This window comes from Protobothrops mucrosquamatus, unplaced genomic scaffold (genome assembly GCF_001527695.2).
Source record: "Protobothrops mucrosquamatus isolate PMUCROS unplaced genomic scaffold, P.Mucros_1.0 scaffold286, whole genome shotgun sequence".
Taxonomy (NCBI): Eukaryota; Metazoa; Chordata; class Lepidosauria; order Squamata; family Viperidae; genus Protobothrops; species Protobothrops mucrosquamatus.
The window spans coordinates 836,067-856,613 of record NW_015386630.1 but is presented as its reverse complement, the minus strand read 5'-3'; the positions used below and the strand labels follow the sequence as shown (position 1 = coordinate 856,613).

The 20,547-nt window shown below is 46.4% G+C and overlaps 3 protein-coding genes across 3 annotated transcripts; 1 reads left to right on the top strand and 2 right to left on the bottom strand.

Annotated features, from left to right (window-relative positions):
• Positions 1 to 187: 187 nt before the first annotated feature.
• Positions 188 to 8,695, bottom strand: EIF2B4 (eukaryotic translation initiation factor 2B subunit delta). Its single transcript, XM_015814812.1, has 12 exons — positions 8,654 to 8,695; positions 8,387 to 8,534; positions 8,027 to 8,230; positions 7,860 to 7,942; positions 5,376 to 5,467; positions 4,723 to 4,837; positions 3,762 to 3,838; positions 3,570 to 3,672; positions 2,947 to 3,074; positions 1,552 to 1,729; positions 1,021 to 1,201; positions 188 to 418 (listed from the first exon to the last, which is right to left on the bottom strand). Exons 1-12 carry the CDS (start codon positions 8,693 to 8,695, stop codon positions 219 to 221), a joined length of 1,551 nt encoding a protein of 516 aa, XP_015670298.1. The 3' UTR covers positions 188 to 218.
• A 1,372-nt stretch (positions 8,696 to 10,067) lies between these two features.
• On the top strand, positions 10,068 to 15,633 carry SNX17 (sorting nexin 17). The gene is made up of 15 exons (XM_015814811.1): positions 10,068 to 10,235; positions 11,401 to 11,475; positions 11,920 to 12,037; positions 12,294 to 12,358; positions 12,437 to 12,547; positions 12,795 to 12,885; positions 13,046 to 13,133; positions 13,249 to 13,318; positions 13,403 to 13,495; positions 13,631 to 13,834; positions 14,230 to 14,352; positions 14,672 to 14,749; positions 14,872 to 14,946; positions 15,029 to 15,070; positions 15,166 to 15,633. The coding sequence occupies exons 1-15, from the start codon at positions 10,170 to 10,172 to the stop codon at positions 15,283 to 15,285; spliced, it is 1,419 nt and encodes a 472-aa protein (XP_015670297.1). The 5' UTR covers positions 10,068 to 10,169; the 3' UTR covers positions 15,286 to 15,633.
• A 148-nt stretch (positions 15,634 to 15,781) lies between these two features.
• On the bottom strand, positions 15,782 to 17,734 carry ZNF513 (zinc finger protein 513). The gene is made up of 2 exons (XM_029283930.1): positions 17,401 to 17,734; positions 15,782 to 16,964 (listed from the first exon to the last, which is right to left on the bottom strand). Exons 1-2 carry the CDS (start codon positions 17,717 to 17,719, stop codon positions 16,312 to 16,314), a joined length of 972 nt encoding a protein of 323 aa, XP_029139763.1. The 5' UTR covers positions 17,720 to 17,734; the 3' UTR covers positions 15,782 to 16,311.
• Between the last annotated feature and the right edge of the window lie 2,813 nt (positions 17,735 to 20,547).

Below are 20,547 nucleotides of genomic sequence, written 5' to 3'. Positions count from 1 at the left end.
TATAATAAATATAACTCCATTTCTGACAGCAACAAATTGATAGCAAAAGATGCCCCCCAAAAATCAGAGAACAGCTGAACATAAATTACTTAAGTCCTGGACAAGGATTCAGTTGATTCTCCCAGAGTTGGGAATCCTGTTTCACTCAGGTGCTCACACAATGGGATATATAAACAGAGGCATGGAGTAGAGACACGCAGATTTATTCACTCCCAACATTACTGCTCTACATTCTTGACACGCAGAACAACAGGAACAGAGGTGCAAGGGATCATCCCCAACTCTGTAATGACCAGATCCACCAACTCTAGGGGGGTCACATCATAGACTAAATTGAGAAGGCGCAACGATTTGCTTTCCTGCCAGTTGGATAATGGACTCCTCTTTCCTTTTGACCCAATCAGGTCATCTGGATCATCTGCAAACATAGGAACAGGGGCCAGTTAGAAAAGCACTGGTTCTTTCTCAAAGCAGCATGGGCCAAGATTTCTCCCTCATGTTGGACAAGTTCTGAGGCTATTGTTTCCTGTCCTTTCCTTTTGCACATTCTGATGCTTACTTTGCTTCAGTGTTTGTGCTTTTGTAAATCATGGGCTAGTCACTCCCCTAAGCTAATCTAACTCATAACATTGATCTGAGATAAGCATGTGCTTCAATTCTCAGTGGTCTTGAGGAATGAAAGTGACATGAAACAAAACAGAAAATGGTAGCCTGACTTTTCTATGCAAGCTTTTCCCATTAAAGGGACGATTTTTGGTGCTCTCACTTATATTAGTCCAAATGCTGAGATCAACAAAAGACTACCCACTACCTCCAGGAATCTATACGAAAAATGACTAACATTCCACAAAATAGTTAAATCTGCCTTCTCCAGAGAACTCAATATTTTAAAATTAAAAATGCCATTTTTTTATTTTTGGCATTTGCAATATTGTGCGATAATATGCACAGTATTGCATATTATTGCATACTATTGGTCTGTCATCCAAAAAGATATCTGAGGCTTGCCACCAGACATACCAAGTTCATTGGAGACAAAGGAGTCGGTCTGAACCCGATCACAGAACTTGTAGGTCTCACAGCAGACTAGTACAGACACATTATAGGCCTTGGAAAGCAGTGCGATTTGTGAGGTGCCCATACGTGACATCACTGACCCATTGGCTAATAATGCATGAGCTCCTAACAGCACTTTGGAAACCTGCAGAGAGAGGGGGGGGGAGGGAGGGAGAGAGAAAGAGAGAGAGCTATTTTACTTATTTTATAACTATCTGTAGCCTTTATTTACTAAAAAGATCCCCATAATTCTTAACACTATCCCATTTCAAATCCAATAATTAAGAACTCCCAGGGAATCCCTGGCTTCCCCATGTTACCAACCTGGAAACTGGATGAATGGGGCAGCATATAAATTTAATAAATAATAATCAGAACCTACTGGTCTGATACACTCTCTGTTCAGTCTCCAGATTCTGCCTCTACCCCACAGAATTCACCTTTCAGTTCTTCTACCAACACTTCTCTACCCATATCACATTTCCAAGCTCCTACCTCAGGTAACACGTAGGAGATGGCATTGATCAGCACGTAGCTGCAGCGGACTCCCTGTTTCACCAGGCGGCATAGTGTCTCCCGGCCTTCTAACCGTGGCTGACTGTCCACTACCACCACTCGGAAGGCACGATGATTGGCATGAGCCTCACAGAGAATGCGGCTCACCAAGGATGAGCTACCAAGCAAACACGAGCAGAGATAAACAGATGAGAAACTTACCCAGGCAACATTTCACTTGACCAACTTTTGGAAACCCAGGATGCCTTAGCTCTCAGACTTGTAAATCTCTGTCTCTTCTTCCCTTACTTTAACTCAAATATAAGATGATATTAGCCCCTCTAGGTAGATCAGATCAGGAAGGCTAAAACTGCTTTTGTTCAGACTAGCTATAACAGTGGTGGCGAACCTATGGCACGCATGCCAGAGGCGGCACTCAGAGCCCTCTCTGTGGGCACACGCGCCATGCCCTGGAGATGGCAACCATCCTCTTCAACCAGCTGCCTGCTAACTTGCTGAGGTCCCACATGGCCGGATGCATCCCAGCACCCATGCGCTCACTGGCCTCTGGTGTCAGGCAGCCGCCGCCCCAACCCCTGCCTCACCTTGCCCTGCGACAATGGCACCCCTGCCCTGCCTCACCCCGCAGGACGAGCCTCCTGCCCACTGCCCCATCTGCCAGAGACCCCCCGGATCTCCCCTAACCCTGCCCAGCCCCCACAGGTGTCCCTCCCCACGAGCAACATCGAGGTGACCATGCCCACCTTGGCCACACCCACCCAGTCTGCCATGACCACCACAGCCACGCCCACCTAGTGGGCCATGCCCACCTGGCACCCGGCAATAAATAAGTGGGTTTTGGGTTGCAGTTTGGGCACTCGGTCTCTAAAAGGTTCGCCATCACTGAGCTATAACAACACAATTTTCCAAATCTGATTGTGCTGTACCTCCCCCCCCCACCTTTTTATAGTTCAGTGAGTTAGGCAGATATCTACCTGAACCACTTCTCAATGGTATCTCATTCTGTACTTAAAAAATGCTTTAGCTTTTTTTGCCTAGGTAACAATTCCTGCATATCTCCACCAAAGTCATTTTATGCTTCACAGATAAAGTGTTCTGAACTGCGCCGATTGCTGTGATCTAGCTAAGGTTACAAATTCCAGACAAACTTCCCGGGAGGCAACCTATCATCTTCTGGCATTGCTACCATGGCTACAATCACCCACTCTTTGCCCAACAGTACTATTGCTTTGTTTTGCAGAGCCTGCCAGACAGCTTTCTTTTTTCATTCCCATCATCATTTCACGTCCAGGACAGCAACTTAGATTCTGAAAAGCATCATTCAGATAAGAACAATGTTGTTTTTCTTCCCCCGCCCCAAGCACAACTCCATACCATCCATAGACAAGGATGACGTCACCATCGTTGATCTTCTCAAAGGCAAATTTGGAAATGGCTTCAGCTGCCAGAAAAATCTTCTCCCGCTCATATTTGTCAATTGTCTCCTGAAGTTGCTCCTTGGCCTATTCCCAAGAGACAGTTGGTGATGTGTGGTCAGTCCCCTCCCTGCTTACTGTGCTCCGCTGGATGCATTTCTTGTATTTGATATAATGGATAAACTTCCTATAACTGCTTGAGATAGGCATGTTATTTTATTGTTTTGAAATTGTCAGTAAATAAATGAACCTCTCCCACAATATCTAAGCTAGATCTCGTGCTTATCCCTTGGAGAATAAGAAAAAAAGCTCTGGTTTCCCACCCTGTGATATTGAGCATGACAACATTTCTTTGGAAAATGAAAAAAATAAGCCTGAACAATAAATTTTGGGGCAATAATTGAAAAGACCAAAACATTGGCAAGATGAAGGGCTAACGATCTATGCCAACCTGAACTGATAATGACACTCCCAGGAAAGGGAGCAAAGTGGAAGAAAAAAAAGCCATCACCCTGCACACCATGAATTCCATGCTACATTCAGAATTTCAACCAGCATCAGAGTTTGTAAGTTTGAACTCACCTTCTCTTCTCGTATGGTCCCTGGCAGTGAGGAGATCTCCTTCTTAAGAAATTTGATGGCATTGCCCATGCTAGCAGAGAGGGGCCTGCACTGAGTCAGGAAGCTGCAGAGGAAAGGCACACTCAGCTCAGCATCAGAAGCACCTTTCCACCTCCAGATGTCCAAAAGGGGAAATCCCTTGTTCCCAATCACCTGATGTAAGGTTTCAGCTTGTTTACAAGATCCCGTGAAAGTTCCTCGTTGGCTGGAGTGGTGTAGTCTCTAATCACCTAAAGGACAGGATAAAAGGGAAGCTGCAAACCTGCAAAGCTAAAAACCCAACGTGAACAGAAGTCCTACAGCAGATCAAGTCAAGGTGAGTTTACCCAAGTCTGGCAACTTGTTTCCCATGTTAGTTAATCAGAGGCTACTGTGAGCCCATCTGAAACCAATGGAGACAACTGCTATTGTCTACAGTATTATTTGCGCTCCCCAGCAAAACAGGTTCTGTTAGAGCTGAAAAGCTGCATATAGCCACTGATCTCTTCCTTCTCCAGGAATTTATTAAATTCTTTTAAATCAGCTATGACTATTCCATTTGTAGAATGGATGGTATATTCATTTTCTTCTGAGAATGTATTTACCTAGTCAGGAATTTTAGACCAGGGATCCTCAATCCACTACTGGGCCTTGAGTTGTTTGGAACTGGGCCGTTGCGGACATGGCAGACAAGTACGCGCATCCCCACTTGTGCCAGCAGTGGGGGAGCATGTGTGCGCGTGCTCCATTTGTGTGAGTGGCAGGCTAATTGTAATACATGTTTTGAATTGTTAGCCACCCAAAGTCGTTTGCTGAGATGGGCAACAGTGGAAATCAAATAAATAAACATTTAAAAAAAAATCTCAGAAGGTGGCTGACACACTACTGTTTGATACTGTTGTCAAGAAGACAACATAGGGGTGTCAGTGCCATCATGTGACCATACAGTCAAGAGGAATGGATCTTGACTCAAGATAGACTATCTTACAGTCCATTACATTAGGTAAACCAAGGAAGGGAAAGATGCTTCATACATGTTTATCATAACTATTTCCTGTTTTGGTACCAGTTCTTCCAATGAGAAGAGATCCAGACTGGTCTAAACAATACTTCTAACTCCCTTCTTCAGCAATACCTGTTTGAAAACTTTTAAGAGTGCAATACACCGAGCATTGGAGCCATTAATGATGCCCTGAGAGTATTGGAGGCCAAGACGCACCACTGCGGGGTGGATGGTGGAGACCGGGATGCTGCAGGTGAACAAATTGTGGATTATTACATGTCATCTCAACACTCCCCAATAAAACTGGCACTTTTTGCACAGTGTCTATCATATCAAAGCCCAACTACATGTTATTTTCAAGAAAGAAAATATTATTCTTACTCATCTTTTTCTCCTGTCTTTTTGAAATACCATAAAAGAGAGGTGATGTGAATAAAATTATAAAGAATAATGAATATAGATCCTGAAATAGCTGAGGAGCACTTTCAGAGGGAGAAAAGAGGAAGGTAAACTTTAACCAAAGCACTTTGCCTTGAAACCTTGTACTAGGATGGAACCTAAGCATAGAAACTTCCCAAGGCAGGGCAGCAGGAATAGAGCTCTGATCTAACCAGGCCAATTTCATTGAGCAGAGAACATGGTTCTTGGTTTTGTGACCTTTATTCTTCCTTCTTTTCTCTAGGAACGGTCTAGAAAATGTCCTCCCAACATCATTTATGAACATTTAAAAGTGCTATAAGGCCCCTTTGAGTTCAGTGCTTTTTTCTTGGTTCACAGGCACTCACCTCATCTGTTGTGTGAGTAACTCTTTGCGACTATACTGATGCAAGTGGGAGAACAGACTAACTTTGGCACCATAATCTGGCCTCATAGGGACCTGCAGACATGGGGGGAAAAACCAGTCTAAGCATGGAAGGTGATCAGTCACCCATATATCGTCACCACCTGTGGTGAGCTGCCTCTTAATAGGAATTTTTCACACAATTTCCCTGCCCCATAAGTACTTTAATTTGTGCAGTGCTTTTTGAGTTATTATGTCTCTTTAATCAAGACCAGTTAACAAAATGGAGCATTTTTACAGGAACCCAAATTGCTGGACCCAATATACCATTTCTTAAAAGCCATAATGGTTAAACAAAGATCAGGAATTTCAGAAAGAAGCTAAAATCTTGGAAAAAGCAAGATCAGGGAAAAGTGAGAGGCTGCCTCAATAGGTTTGGACTTCAGCAATTCTTGACCAGGCAAACCCTGCTTTATAGTTTCTTAGCTACTTCTTAAATAGGTGAGCTGGAGAAAAACATAAACATTTTCATATCTCTACAGACCATACAAAGTGTACAAAAGGGGAGGGTTACAGTGTATGTTAATATAAAAATAACAAGACAATTCAGGCATCTCTCTGGGAAAAAAGGCCCATCTCTGTCCTATTGAGGCAGATAAATCAAAGTTGGCTACTATTTCTCTAAGAAGCCAAGCAAAAAGTCACATTTGGTTGAACGGGTGATCACATATCACATCAATTCGGAAATAAACCTCCGTTTGGTTATCAATGACAGACACTCGCAGATACAGAACATTTATTATACATATTATAAGAAAACTACAACGTTACATTACTTTTTGACATAATCGCCATTCAGATTGAGGCACTTGTCATAACGTCTTACAAGGTTTGAAATTCCTTAGTAGTAGTCGCTCAGCGCCAAACCTGGGCTATGGGGAGGTGATCAAAAACATCCCAACAGAACTGCTTCAAAATTTCTTGGTGCATCTAGCAGTGTGCGGGCGAGCATTATCGTGAACCAACACCACACAGGAAGTGGTGCCATAGAAAATCCCGCCAAATGTGAAGAAGCCAAAGGAGTACTGCTAGTGAAGTTCATGGAACGTGGTTTGACTATCAATTCAGAAGTCTACTGTGAAACATTACGAAAACTCAAGACGAGCCATCCATAACAAGTGTCGAGGCATGCTGACTTCTGGTGTGATGTTGGTTCACGATAATGCTCGCCCGTACATTGCTAGACGTACCCAAGACTTCTGAAGCAGTTCCGTTGGGATGTTTTTGTTCATCCCCCTCCCTATAGCCCAGATTTGGTGCTGAGCGACTACTACTAAGGAATTTCAAACCTTGTAAGACGTTATGACAAATGCCTCAATTTGAATGGCGATTATGTCCAAAAGAAATGTAAAGTTGTAGTTTTCTAATGTGTATAATAAAAGTTCTGTATCTGCGAGTGTCTGTCATTGATAACCAAACGGAGGTTTATTTCTGAATTGCCCTCATAAATGATTTAATTGAACTAAATTAATCAAGAAATATGCCTGTAAAGGTATTTTTTGACATCTTCATTGTCCTCATTTATTGAATTTATGTCTCCCAAGTCCCAGAGACTTCATATTTTTTCAGAATTGCCTCTTCCAATCAAGCACAAAATGTTTTAGTGTTAAATCTTAAAAAATAGATAAACAACCCAGGGATGAACCAGAGGGAGATACTCAAGTTGGCTTTTCTTTGAGAATGTTAGATAGGATTTGTTTGGCTCCTTTAACTTAGTTCTCAACACTAAAAAGGCAGTTGAGCATAATGATCTCAACAGCACTTCGATTCTCAGTCTTGAAGCAGACTAAAGAAACACAATTGCTACCTGCACATGTGTGGTGCCCAAACTAATAATAGCATATAAAAACATAATATATAATACATATTATTTATTATTATATAACATAATATACAATAACATACCCTGAGTGAATATTTCACACAACAAACACACTAAACCACAAGCTGATTGAATCTACAGTGCTGAGTGAAGCAGATCTATGACTCTACAGGTAATCCTCAATTTAAGATTGTAACTGATCCCAGAATTACAGTCGTAAGTCATTGTGATTGTAAATTGATGCATCATGTGACCAGACCAGATTTTTGGGAGGCAGTAATTAGGTGAACAAGTAAATCAATTTTACTGAATTGGTGTTTTTTGAAGGAAATTGGAAATAAATGTCAAAAACCAGCAAAAATGTTGCAATCAGGTGACTATGAGATGCAGCAAGTGATTGTAAGAGCTGGTTGCCAAGCTCCCAAAGTGTGATCACATGACTGCAGGAGGATGGGGCCATTGTAACTTCAAACTGGCAGTAAAGTACCTTAGGGAGAAGCCTGTCATAACTTTGAACTGTCATTGTCCTAAGTTGAGGACTACTTGTATAGCTTATTTACCTCCACCTCTTCCAGCCACTATTCTTCATGGGGTCTGGAGTCCTACCTGCTGACGCTCCAACTTTTTGGCTAGCTTTTTTTGGGCAGCTGGATCATCCACCTGCACATGTTCTGGGAGCCTCTTGACTGCTGGGGAGAGAAGGGAGCAAAGCTCAGAAGATGAAGCTTTCTAGCTGGGTCACCAGCACCTTTTCCTTCCTGACAGAGCCTTACCTGGCTGGATTTCATTGGGTCCTACCCGAGGCTTGGTAGGCACGGCTGTCTGACTCGGATCACCCTTCCGAGCTTGCTTCACCGCCCGATCGGCCTCCTGCTTGGCCCGGCGCTCAGCTCGCAACTCAGCCTTACTTTTGCCCAGGCCCGCCCGCTCGCCACCACAGGCTTTGTCAGGAGGACCCGGCGTGGTTTGTTCTGGCCCTAAACCCAAAGGAGAAGGAAGGAGAAGATGACGAGATAAGCGGAGGCCCGCGCCGTCCATTCCGCCAGGGAGCTCCGACGAATCGTCTCCCTCCGCAGCTCAGACTGCGAAAAAAAGAGCGACCCCCCCAACCTCCTTCTTCGCCCCTCTGGAACCTGGCGGAGGCAACTGCCCAGCAGGCGTGGGACCAGCATGGGCGAGCCCATCGGGGGGCAGCTTGGGCTCCTTCTCGGCATCGCGGCGCTTTTTCTTCTGCTGCTTCTTCTCTTTCCGGAGCTGCACCTTGCCCTCCGCGCTGGGCGCCTACATGGAAGATAAGGAGACAGTCACACGAGGGGGACAGAGAGAGCTGCGGTATTCCCATAACCTGCCGCCAGCCAGATGCTCATCCGATCCCGCAACGCGCCCCCTTTCCCAAGTACCTGGCTGCGCTCCGGGGCCTCGCAGCTCCCGGGCTCCGCCATAGCCACTCCGCTGGCTCCGCCCTGACCTCAGCCGGCAATGTCAGCAACAGCGCCCCCTGCTGCTCAGAGCGGGCTCGTCAGGGAACATCTCGCCGCCTCTCCGCGGTCCCGGGCACCCAGGTGGCTTCGCTGTGACCTCACGGAGGACGGGGAGAAGTTGATTGGGCAGGGGACCGAAGAGCCACCCCCTCCTTTGTCCGGCGGGCTGTACTGGGGAAAAAAAAAACCGGTTCGGGAGTGTGGCGCAAGTGGCAGCTCGACCCGTAGAGTCCGCGAACCGAAGGGTTTGCGCGGGCAACTTTGCTGCTGCGGACGTGGAGGATAATAGCTGATGGGCAGGCATGTGGTTGCGCCCCACACACCACGCCAATAAATAAATCACAATGGCTGTGTTCGGCAATTGTGCAATACCAAGCGAACTCTATTTTGTTGCTCCCCACAACGTATTAAGAAAGCCAGCCGCTGCATTTCTACGATTTGTCTTTGGTGCATGGTGCAATCTACTCGCACCGACCACCCGAGCTCTCAGGCGCAAGCTGATGGAGATGCGACGGAGAGTCCTGTCGGCCTCTGCAATATTGCTTATTGCAGCAGCAACAACACAGCTCGCAGGTGACAGTAGCGGCTACCCTGATTACCACGAATAGGCATCAAAAATAGGAAACCAGATGCGGGCTGCCAAAATCCGGATGACCATTATTTGGCAGCACTTATCTCCCTGGTTTTTGCAGGCCGATAGCCCTATTCAGTCAGTCCGTCCCTAATGGAGGCTTTGCTCTTTCCGCGGCTAACCCACCTCACCGGACGGATAGCGTACTACAGGGGTGTCCAATCTTGACAACTTTAAGACCTGTGGACTTCAACTCCCAGAATTCCCCAGCCAGCCATGCTGGCTGGGGAATTCTGGGAGTTGAAGTCCACAGGTCTTAAAGTTGCCAAGATTGGACACCCCTGGCGTACTACGTCTAGCTGAGGAGAGAAAAGGGCAACTGGCGACCCCTGATAACCTGTCCGGCCACGGGACAAAGCAGGCTCCGAGAATTCTTAGCGGCCAATACTGCTTTCTGGTGTGCTTGTATCGTTTAACTTCTACGTGCCACGAACTGCCTTTGGGTGTTGGGGGTGTGTGTGGCGGTTCAGCTCCCTTATTCCAAATTTGGGGGGGGGGGGCTCCGGACGGTCGAGGTAAAAATGAACCTGGGCAAGACTGAGACATTTTCGCTTTCAACATTCCCTCTCTGGCCAACACTTGGTCTTTCCTGGGTCAGACCATCCACGGGTAGGGCCGGGGGATGACCGGCGGCGCAAAAAAGGGAGAGGCGAGTTTTCCCCGGTCCTCCTCCTTCCGTTCCGCCCACAGTGGTGCGTCCCTCCCTCTCTCCGCCCGCAAGATGGCGGGTACGTCGGAGTCCGATTCCGGCCCGAATCGGAGATAGCGGGACGGCAGCAGCTGCAGACGGAGGTGGAAGCGGCCATGCACTTCTCCATCCCCGAGACCGAGACCCGCGCCGGGGATGGCGGCAACGCTGCGGCCTACGTGGCGAGTGTCAAGCCCATGGAGGCGGGGCGCAGAGTTCCTCGGGCTCCCTCCCCCACTGGGATTAAGCCCTAAAATCAGGAAAGGGCACCGAAGTGCGATTTACACCCTGGGCGAGTCGCTCTGATGCCTTTCGGGCATCCCCAGGTTGCTTCTCTGCAACAATTGTAGGAGCCCGCGAAGTGGGCGGAGGGGTGGGAAGAGCGCCCGGTTGGGAATGGGTGGTTTCGTTTCTCTTCCACAAGCCATGTTAAGTCTTACTTCTCCCTTCGCGCTGAGTCTTGAAGCCAGATACAGCAGGCGCCAGGTTGGGCCCCGGGGAAGTTGTAGGTGCCTGCTGTGAGGCAGGTCAGACCCAGATCTCAGCCTCTCCTTGAATTATTTTGGAGTGGGGTTTTTTTTTGGGGGGGGGGGAAGGCTTTGGGTGTTTCAGGGAAAGAATTATAAATGCTATTTTCAAGAAGAGATACTTGCTATTGACAGTCTTCTGGCACGGGAAAGATTCCTTGCATAACCAGGAATTATAGATTCTATAACTACTCCTGGGTAGTAAGTCCAGGAGCAAACACAGATATCCCTTCATTGTAGGTGTAATTCATCTTTTCTGTTTCTGTTTGATACAGAAAGGTTGCTTTGAATAAAGTGCAAAGCTATAGAACTCAACAAATGAGCTCATCTTATCTTACCGATATCCATCTCTTTAACAGGCATGCAGTTTACAGTAGTTATAGTAGCATCTTGGTTACAAAATTTAGTTTTTTAAATGTTATTGAAAAGCATATCCATTTCAGGCCTTGATGCTCCTTCACTAAGATTTATAGCTTCTACTTCCTGCAGATTGATGAAATCTTTTTCTGCCTGGATGGTGGATAACCTGAGGCTGTTTTTGTTTCAGCACTTCCAAAGTTTCCTTATTTTAGGCAATTGCCTCCCCTTGTGTCTTCATGCTATATAATTGCTTCTTAAGGACCAGAAAGGGATTAGTGAATTCTTAGTTTAGAAACCTGTTCCTTCTTTGATTCTTCATGAGGCTATGGAATTAATGGTAGTACTTTGCAGTTCGTAGAAGACAGTACCGTTTCTCCATTGTATCTCTGGGAATGGGATAGCTTAAGGGCTTTCTCATAAACATATTCCCTAATGATGTCTTTTCCTTCTGTCCCAACAGGCCTACAGCATTCATGTGAATGGTGTTCTGCACTGCCAGGTGCGATACAGCCAGCTGCTTAGTTTGCATGAACAGGTAATGCAGGGAGGCATGTATGTAAGAAATTGCCAGAATTGCTCCTTTGTGAAAAGTTAGCAGAATTTCACTAAAAGCCTTGCTCCTAGAGTAGTGTTTTATTAATTCAGTTAATTTATGTAACTAAGCCAGTTTGGTCTAATGGTTAACCAGGCTAGAAACCAGGAGACTGTTAGTTGTAGTCCCACCTTAGGAAGAAAGCCAGCTTGGGTCAGTCTCTCTCGCTCAACACACAACATCAGGCTTGGGTGACAATCCAATTGCTCAATTCCTGTCATAGCCAATAGATCAGCCACATGTTGGTTTGAAAAAAAAGGAAAAATCTATACTTGCAGAAAAACACTAGTAAAAAAAATGGGTGCATGTATCTTATTACCAAAATTCTGGTAAGTAGCAAAATGGTATTTTGTTGCCTGAAGATGAACTCTGCTTTTCTTTCTGCAGCTAAGGAAGGAATATGGAGCTAATGTGGTACCAGCTTTTCCTCCAAAAAAGATCTTCACCCTCACCCCAGTGGAAGTTGAGCAGCGGCGGGAACAACTAGAAAAATATATGCAAGCAGGTAAGTTTCATTGGGCAAAAATAGTATGCATGCATTTGCAAGTAGGTATTTTCTATGCACAGGGAATGAGCTTTGGCTGAAAGCAAAATAGTTGATATTACCTTCTGTTTATTCATTTAAAATATTTATATATAGTCACCTATCTTGTACCAAACTCTTAAGTGCTCACAACCAAAGGATGACATACCTATTTACAATAAAAATATAAAACCATAGATATTTTTTAAAAGCTGATATTTCTGTTGTCAATCCATAGTACGGCAGGACCCCTTGCTGGGAGGTAGTGAGATCTTCAATAGCTTCCTGCGCAAAGCCCAGCAGGTAAGGAGATGGGTAAATGCAGAGTACAAAGTATATGCCAGATGGAGAAAATCTGATTGGAGTCTTGTGTATTTCCAGGAAACCCAGCAGATCCCAACTGAGGAGGTACAGCTAGATGTGTTGTTATCCAATGGGCAGAAGGTGAAAGTCACAATTCTCACCTCAGACCAAACAGAGGATGTTCTGGAGGTGAGGCTTTCCCAGAAATAAAAATGGCTCATGTTGAGAAAGGAATGGAAGAGAGATTACCGTATATGCCCATAGTAATTTCTCTCCCTTATAGTAAGACTCAATGTGACAGATTGCTTTCTTCTAAGGACCAGTGGCCTATACCAAAGAAGCCCTGCTGTAGTGGCAATATTTAATGCAGCCTTTCCCTAAGTTACTGTTAAGAGGAAAGGGTTCAGCATCTGGCTTATTTTTCCATTGTTTGTAGGCTGTGGCCTTGAAGTTGGACTTGCCGGAGGATTTGATTGGCTACTTCCATCTCTTCCTTGTGCGGGAAGCCAAGGATGGAGCATTTTCCTGTGAGTTAACGTCTTGCTGTGCTTGCTATAATGGCAGAGAAAAACCAGTCTGCCTGCCAGGAAAGGCGGGCAGACATGTGTCTCCGTCTGTGTGTTTGTGTGAATAGGGATGAGTTTGAGGCATGCTGCATGATTGGCTCTGAACTGTCATCTTTTACAGTCATCCGGAAATTGCAGGAATTTGAGCTTCCTTATGTATCAGTCACCAGCCTCCGCAACCCTGAATACAAGATCCTGCTGCGCAAGAGGTAAGAAATGTGCAAAGGGTAGGAGTCAATATAATCAATCCCAGCCAAATAATAGTTGAGTGAAGACCCATTAATGGCTTGCCTCTGCCATCTCTTTCCTCTTCCTCCACCCCAGCTACTGGGACTCTGCCTTTGATGATGATGTCATGGAGCAGCGGGTAGGACTGAACCTGCTATATGCCCAGGTCAGGCACTAAGGTTGAGTGGCAGGGAGGAAGATGGGAAGTGGGCAGGCAAGCAGCAGCATTTCCTCCTTGTTTTTCTCACAGACAGTTGCAGATATTGAACGGGGCTGGATCCTTGCCAATAAGGAACAGCACCGTCAGCTTAAATCTTTACAGGAAAAAGTCTCTAAAAAAGAGGTAGGTTTCCATTTTCCTTTACCTATGCAGTGTGAGTCAGTCTACATTATCTTGTTTCATTCCCAGGTAGCTGTAATGAAATTCATACATCCAAGGTCACAAGCTTCTCTGTGAATGTTCTCTCTCTTGTTATAGTTCATCCGCTTGGCACAAACCCTCAAGTATTATGGCTATCTCAAATTTGACCCCTGTATTACGGATTTCCCTGAGAAAGGCTGTCATGTTATTGTTGGAGCAGGCAACAGTGAACTGAATTTCCAGGTCAAGCTGCCCAATGACCAGATCAAGGAAGGGAGTTTCAAAGTGACACGAATGCGTTGTTGGCGAGTTACTTCCTCGGTGAGCTAACACATGAATCAGATTGTCTCTGCTTTATTGAGGATGGCCTGTTCTGCTTTTGAGGGAGGAGTATTTCCCTATGTCGGGTAGGCAACCTTGGCTCTTTTATGACTCGTGGACTTCAACTCCCAGAATTCCTGAGCCAGCATGGCTCAGCTTGGAAACTCTCCCTTTCCCCTCAGCATGGCTGGCTCAAGAATTCTGGGAGTTGAAGTCCACGAGTCATAAAAGAGCCAAGTTTGCCTACCCCTGCCCTATGTCACCCTTCTGTCCGGGACTTACTTAAGAGTAGAGAAGAAGCCTCGTCACTTGCAGGCAAACCAAGAGTTTTCCAGCCTCAATATCCCCCTCCCCCTGCTTCACTAATAAGCAATTATTAGAGTGCTCTGTTTTAGGTCCCTGTGCACAACGGAACATCAGGCACAAATTCTGGCAAGTCAGAGGTGAAATTGGAACTAGCTTTTGAGTACCTGATGAGCAAGGACCGATTGCAGTGGGTCACCATCACCAGTCCACAGGTAGGATGTATGTACGTGGGGGGAGGGGATTATACTCCTGGATGAATTCTTACGTTTTGAACTTTGAATCTAGTAAACTGCATGGGTATCTGATCCCCTACCCCGTTCAATGCAGATTCCTTTACTGATCTATTCTCCTTACAAATAATGCACTTCGAATATCACAAATGGAAACAAGCTCAATTTTATTCTTATTTGCTTCCCGATCATAACTCCAGTATCAAATTTGTTTTTTCCTATCCTAAGTTTACAAAATCAAGGCTCCGCCAGTTGGGATAATACTGCAGAGAAGTAAGAACATTTCTCTCTCATTTCATAGGCTATAATGTTGAGCATCTGTTTGCAGTCCATGGTGGATGAGCTGATGGTGAAGAAATCTGGAGGAAGCATACGTAAGGTGAGACTCGGGCTTCTTATTCCTTTGCTAGAGATGGCTAGGTCAGATTTGTTTCCTGGTCATGTACAAAAGCAATATGTTAGGATGGGTGGCTCCAAGCATCTCGATACTCTCTTTAATAGATGTTCCGTAGACGAACCATTGGAGCCTTACAGCGTTCAGACAGCCAGCAAGCAGTGAAATCACCTCCTCTTTTGGTAAGTAGATCCTGTCATCTCTGCTTCTTCCTGTTCCTTTCAATTGGTTTTTCTCCTTTAACATACCTGTGTGTTTTGCTAGGATTCCCCTGATGGTAGTAGGGACCCTATTACAAAAGTCTCGGTGAGTAATTATTCCTCTTATCCTTCCCTATGAAAAAATATGATCTACCATGGCACGACTCTTGCTAATTTGCACCTCTTCTCTCCCTTTTCCAGAGCAAATTGGGCTCTGTCAGCTTACGGGCCATCAGCCATTCCAGCTCTTCAAATGACATTGGGGCAAATGATTTCCATGGCAACTATGCCTTTGAGGGCATTGGCGATGAGGACCTTTAAAAGCCCTGCTTTGCCCCAAATATCTTTGTGGAATGTATGACCTGCTTGCGGGTTAGTCTTGGTGTGCCTCAGCCCCCAGCTGGCTGTATGTCCTTTGCCAGAATCTCTGTCTGCAGAGGCAATTTGCAGGGCTGACTAGTAGCTTCAGCTTCATACATGCCAAACTAGGGTAGAGTGGACATTTGCACAAACAGCAAACACAACTCCGATTGCTCACAGTAGACTTTTAACTATAACCGCTAGACTTGTAATCTTGTTTATCTACCTGCTGTTTACATTTGAACATTAACAAATCTTTGTGACAGTGATTAAATAAATCATGATTGGAAATAAATCCTGTGAGCCCTTCTCTCTACTACATCCAATTTCCCAATTTCCTGCTCCAACATCTTGGCACTAGAGCTCCCTCTACTCAAGCAAAAATGATAAGGAAACTGTTATGGACACAGTAGAGGCCACATTACTGAAACCATATTATCTGTTTTCCTCTCCTGCTGGAAATAAGATGGTGAAAAGACAGCATATGCCTGCCATAAATACGCTCACATAGGCCACTTCAGCAGCAGCACATCTGCACTGTGATCAGGTTTGCCAGTCTCCAGCTGCTCTTGCCAGCCAAAATAAAGCCAGATAAGAAAACAGTTTAATGCATTAATACACCATATAAATTACACAGATTCAAGCAGCAACCACAATTAAAGGACTAGAGAGGGGAGGCACAAAAAAAGACAAAAGAGGACAAAGGAGCTCCTCTCCGCAGGTTTCAGCTGTCCCACAGAGTAACAGTTTCAGAGAGTGGTCTGCAGAGCAGATGCCTTTTTCTTCCTATGGACAGAAGCACTGGATAGGGCAAGGCCCTAAGGTGCTTTTCAGCAAAGAAAATAATGCTTTCTTAAAAAGGTGGTACTGCTGCTCCTGCAAGTACATACAGCTCCTTCTCCTGCACATCCCAGTCAATCTTTTACATAGGCTTGACAGCAGGCAACTATAATGAGAGTTGGAAGCCCAAGGAGTCTTTCAGCATCATTAGGTCAGGCTACTGTCCGGACCAGGCCCTCCTTCCTCTCCCAGGCCCTGCCCATGCACCTTCTGGTGACGCTTATAATTGTCCCAGTGGCCAGTAGTGTAGGGGCAGATGCGGCACTGAAAGGGCTTTTCACCTGTATGCCGCAGCATGTGGCGCTTGAGGTTCATGCTCTGGTTGCATGAATACGGGCAGAGACGGCAGCGGAAAGGCTTGTCCCCCGAATGGATGCGTCCATGGCGCTTGAGGTTGGCAAGATTGCCACAGGCATATGGGCATAGGGGGCACTTGTAGGGCTTCTCACCAGTGTGCACCCGCTGGTGCCGCTTGAGGTTGTCCAGATGGGCTGAGGCATATGGACAGAGAGCACAGGCAAAGGGCTTTTCTCCGCTGTGTGTCTTCATATGGCGGGCCAGGTGGTTAGGATAGGTGGTAATAAAAGGGCATAGCTGGCAGGAGAAGCCTTTTGGTGAGGCTGGTTCAGCCCCCAGCACTGCCAGGCTGCAACGCCCACATACTGGCTCACCCAAACCTTCGTCAGCTTGTAGCACCAATCCACATGCCCTGCACGTGAACGGGAAGAGCAGCTCAGGAAGAACCGTATTAGAGTCTTCCGCCTGCAGAAATGGGGAGCTAGGCAGCAATGGTGGTGGCTCTGTGGAAGAAAAATAGCAATAAACAGAAATATTCTAAACAGATATTATTGGAACCATCTGTAACTTGCTTCCTTCACTATCATACTTAGTGCAGACCAATTTGCATAATCCTCTAAACTCTTGATGTACTACAAGCCCACTGTAGAATACTGCTGTTACAATTGAAATTAGAGGAGAGGCAACCAATCCCCTAGAAAGTAAGGGTCCTTGGCACATAAATTCCATGCTCTGGTTCAGGCTAATAAATGCATATCAATGTGGCAGACACAAAGAGTCTTTCTATCAGGCTTCAAATCCTTAACTCCAAAAGTTGCTGAGAACTATTGGTATTATCAAGATTTGTAAAGTTTCTCCCTCTTCCTCCCACTGAAAGTTTATGTATATTCCCTCCCTTTGCAAGGCTATGAATTCTACCTTGCCATTTCCATCATGTACCTGTCTCCTGATCTGCAATGGGTGGTCCCTCCATTTCTGCCTCCGATTCCCCCTGGATCCCCGCGCTGTGGTGCTGGAGGGAATTCCCCTGGACACAGTGGCAGCTGCAGGAGCTACAGCGCACTGGACGTTCCTGGCCATGGACCCGCTGGTGTCTCTTGAGGTTGCCAAGGCTGCTGCAAGCGAAGGGGCAGGTGGGGCAGTGGTAGGGCTTCTCACCAGTGTGGGTTCGCAAATGGCGTGTCAGGTTAACCAGCTGAGCTGAGGCATACGGGCAATGCGGACAGCGGTAAGGTTTCTCGCCATTGTGAGTCTTCATGTGCCGCTTGAGGTGGCTGGAGTAGTGTGAGGCAAAGGGGCAGAGTTGGCAGGAAAAGACTATACGCCCCTTAGGGGAGCCTTCCTCATCCCCTACCTCAGAGGGGCAGCAGGGAGTAGAACCAGGACTAGGCAGGCCACAATGCTGGCAAGCCCGGCCCGGCCCTTCATTCTCTCCATCTTCGTCCTGGGCCTGGCACAGAGACGGGAGATCCTCGTCACTCAGTGTGTAAGCTGGCAGTCCAGGTGTCCCCCCGAGGGAGTCTGCAGCACACAAGGAGGGGACATCAGGTGGGCAGCTGTGGGAATCCTCACTTTGTCCTCTCCCTCGCCTGCTGGTACAATAGGGGGTTACCATGTGTAGGGGAGGCTAAACTCCAGGACCCTTTTCCTCCTAACTAAAATTCTTGCCATCATTTACAGGCCTTTCTATTAGCTACAGGACCCTCTCCTGGGGATGCTCTGCCTGGTAGTTAACACACCCAGCTTTCCCACTCAGAAATATGACGCCCAAACAGTACTGAAAAGGAAGAAGATGGTGGAGAGACTTGTGCTGGCTTTGCATACTAGGACCCACTGACTAAATTCAATTCCTGGCAACTCAAGTGGGAGGATCCAAGAGGCCCTTTCTTTTCCTAAGACACAACTCCCCGCCCCTCACCCAAACCCGCATCTTACATCCCTTATTCCGATTTGCCTAGCGAGGACCCGAACCCACCTTCGGAGTCCTTTTCGAAGGCCAGAATCGGAGCACTGCTGTCCTCTTCGTCCTCCAGGGACAGGGACAGCTCCTGCTTTAAGAGGAAGCTGGCTTGCGGCGCCGGGCTCTCCTCTCTTGACGGCTCGGCTGGAGCACCAGGAACCTCCACTACAATAGACAGAGCAGAATGCGGTCGTATTAGAATCTGGGTTCCCCGCTAATGCTCCGCAGAAACGGCTGGCGTCGCCCTGCCATTCTTTCGAGAGGGGGGCGGGCGAATTAATTGCCCTAATTCTGGCCAGAGCCAACCCATCGAACGAGGAAGGATCAAAAGAGGTGGGACTTCTCCCCTTCCCGAGCACCGCGGTCAGGTTAGACCAGGGGTCGAGAGTCAATCGCCCCGAACCCCAACAGGCCGGAGCCTCGGGGCAGGGAGAGAGAGACGAACAGCTGAAGCCCCCGCCACCCAGACACAAACGAGGCGGACGGAGATGCGGCAGCGTCCCCAGGGTGAGCCCGGCAACCCGGCGCTGACCTTTGACGGGCTGCGGGTGGCGCTGCTTCCGGCGGGGCATCTTGCCCCGCAGCACGGGGGGTTGGGAGCGGCTCCAGCCCTGGATACCTTCCCCCCTCCGGGCCGCTCGGCCTGGATTGCCACCGGTGAAGCCGCTTCTTCCTTCGCGACGCCCCGACAGCCGCCGCTCCTCCGGCGCTCCCGCCCATCCGCGGGGCGGACGGCAGAATAGCCAACGCTTCCGGCTCCGGTCCCTCCCGTGCTGCATGACGGGAAGTGGAGTCTTTTCCTCTGAACTACAAAGGGGAAGAAAGGCCGCAAAAAGCATGACCCAGATTTGCTCTAATTAGATCCATCCTTATAAATCTATCTTCCGAGACCCCTGCGAAAAATGTGACAATTGGTTCTACAAATAACTGCATCTTATTTGGGCGTTTATTTTGAATTACTGTCTGCCGTCATTGGATAGTGGTATCTTCCTGGTGCCCCATTTTTTCGAACAAGGATTTCAGCAAATCTGTAATGGAGTGGCACATTCTGAGTCCTGCCTGCCAAAATGTTTAAATAAAAAAGAATATATTAACATCTCTCCAGAAAAGTATTGTTTTATATGGCTAATACTTTTTAAATGAAGATATGGAACTGTATTCTTAATGTAGCTTGAGGAATGTCTCTAAATTAAACAAGCAAAAATTTCCTAATGATTTGAATGAAACCTCCTTAGTCGCCTGAACTGGCACTGGCAACTTTTAAAAATGCAAAGCAAGCATTATATTTATATTTCTATTGAACATAAACAGTAAGCTGTAAAAGAGCAAATAGCTTTACTTTGCAACGCTGTTGCCACTGCTACCTTTGGCCAAGGTGGATCCAATTATAGAGAACCAGTTTGGTGTAATGGTTAAGGGACTGGCCTAGAAACCAGGATATGGTGAGTTCTAGTCGTGCCTTAGGCATGAAAAACCAGCTGGGTGACTTTGGGACAGTCACTGTCTTTCAGCCCAACTCACCTCACAGGGTTGTTGGGAAAATAGGAAGAGGAAGGAGTATTGGTATACATGCTGCCTTGAGTTGCATATATAAAAAGGTGAAGTAAAAATCTTAAAAAAAGAGTGAGGACAACAGCAGAGGACAAAATGAATTTACTGAGGAAGAAAAGTAGAGACAAAGGAATAGCCATTTCCCTTCTCTTGACTCTCATCCCCCTGAAACTCATGGAGTTTATTGTACATTGCAATTTCTGCCTTTAGAAATGCACCTATATTAGGACTATGAGATCTGGATTGCAAAAATCTGGATGACCAACAATAAATGGCAGCAGAGAATTAGTTTTAATCTCTTTCCTTTTCTCTCATGTTCATCATTTTTTGTGTGCATTCCAGTTTTTCTATTCAGAATAACAAAATAACAGAACTGAAAAAGACCTTGGGAGTCTTCTAGTCCAACCCCCTACTCAAGCTGGAAAACCTATAACATTTCATAAATGGTTGCCCAATCTCTTCTTAAAAACCTCCAATATTCCAATGTCTGTTGATATTTCGACCCATACTGTATCAACAAAAAAGCTGGACAAAATGTGCTATGGATAAAATTGCTTCAAAACTCCCATCTAGCT

What these genes read in the sequence shown, in the direction of transcription:
- EIF2B4 (XM_015814812.1), bottom strand. Translation starts at nt 8,695, where the DNA reads ATGGCGGAGCCCGGGAGCTGCGAGGCCCCGGAGCGCAGCCAG. An exon ending in TTACTCACACAACAGATGAG is followed by an intron (nt 4,838 to 5,375) that starts GTGAGTGCCTGT and finishes GTTCACCTGCAG; the next exon opens with CATCCCGGTCTCCACCATCC. An exon ending in CTTTGTCTCCAATGAACTTG is followed by an intron (nt 419 to 1,020) that starts GTATGTCTGGTG and finishes CTATGTTTGCAG; the next exon opens with ATGATCCAGATGACCTGATT.
- ZNF513 (XM_029283930.1), bottom strand. Translation starts at nt 17,719, where the DNA reads ATGAAGACTCACAATGGCGAGAAACCTTACCGCTGTCCGCATTGCCCG. An exon ending in CATTGCAGATCAGGAGACAG is followed by an intron (nt 16,965 to 17,400) that starts GTACATGATGGA and finishes TTTCTTCCACAG; the next exon opens with AGCCACCACCATTGCTGCCT.
- SNX17 (XM_015814811.1), top strand. Translation starts at nt 10,170, where the DNA reads ATGCACTTCTCCATCCCCGAGACCGAGACCCGCGCCGGGGATGGCGGC. An exon ending in GCAACGCTGCGGCCTACGTG is followed by an intron (nt 10,236 to 11,400) that starts GCGAGTGTCAAG and finishes CTGTCCCAACAG; the next exon opens with GCCTACAGCATTCATGTGAA. An exon ending in AAAAAGTCTCTAAAAAAGAG is followed by an intron (nt 13,496 to 13,630) that starts GTAGGTTTCCAT and finishes CTCTTGTTATAG; the next exon opens with TTCATCCGCTTGGCACAAAC.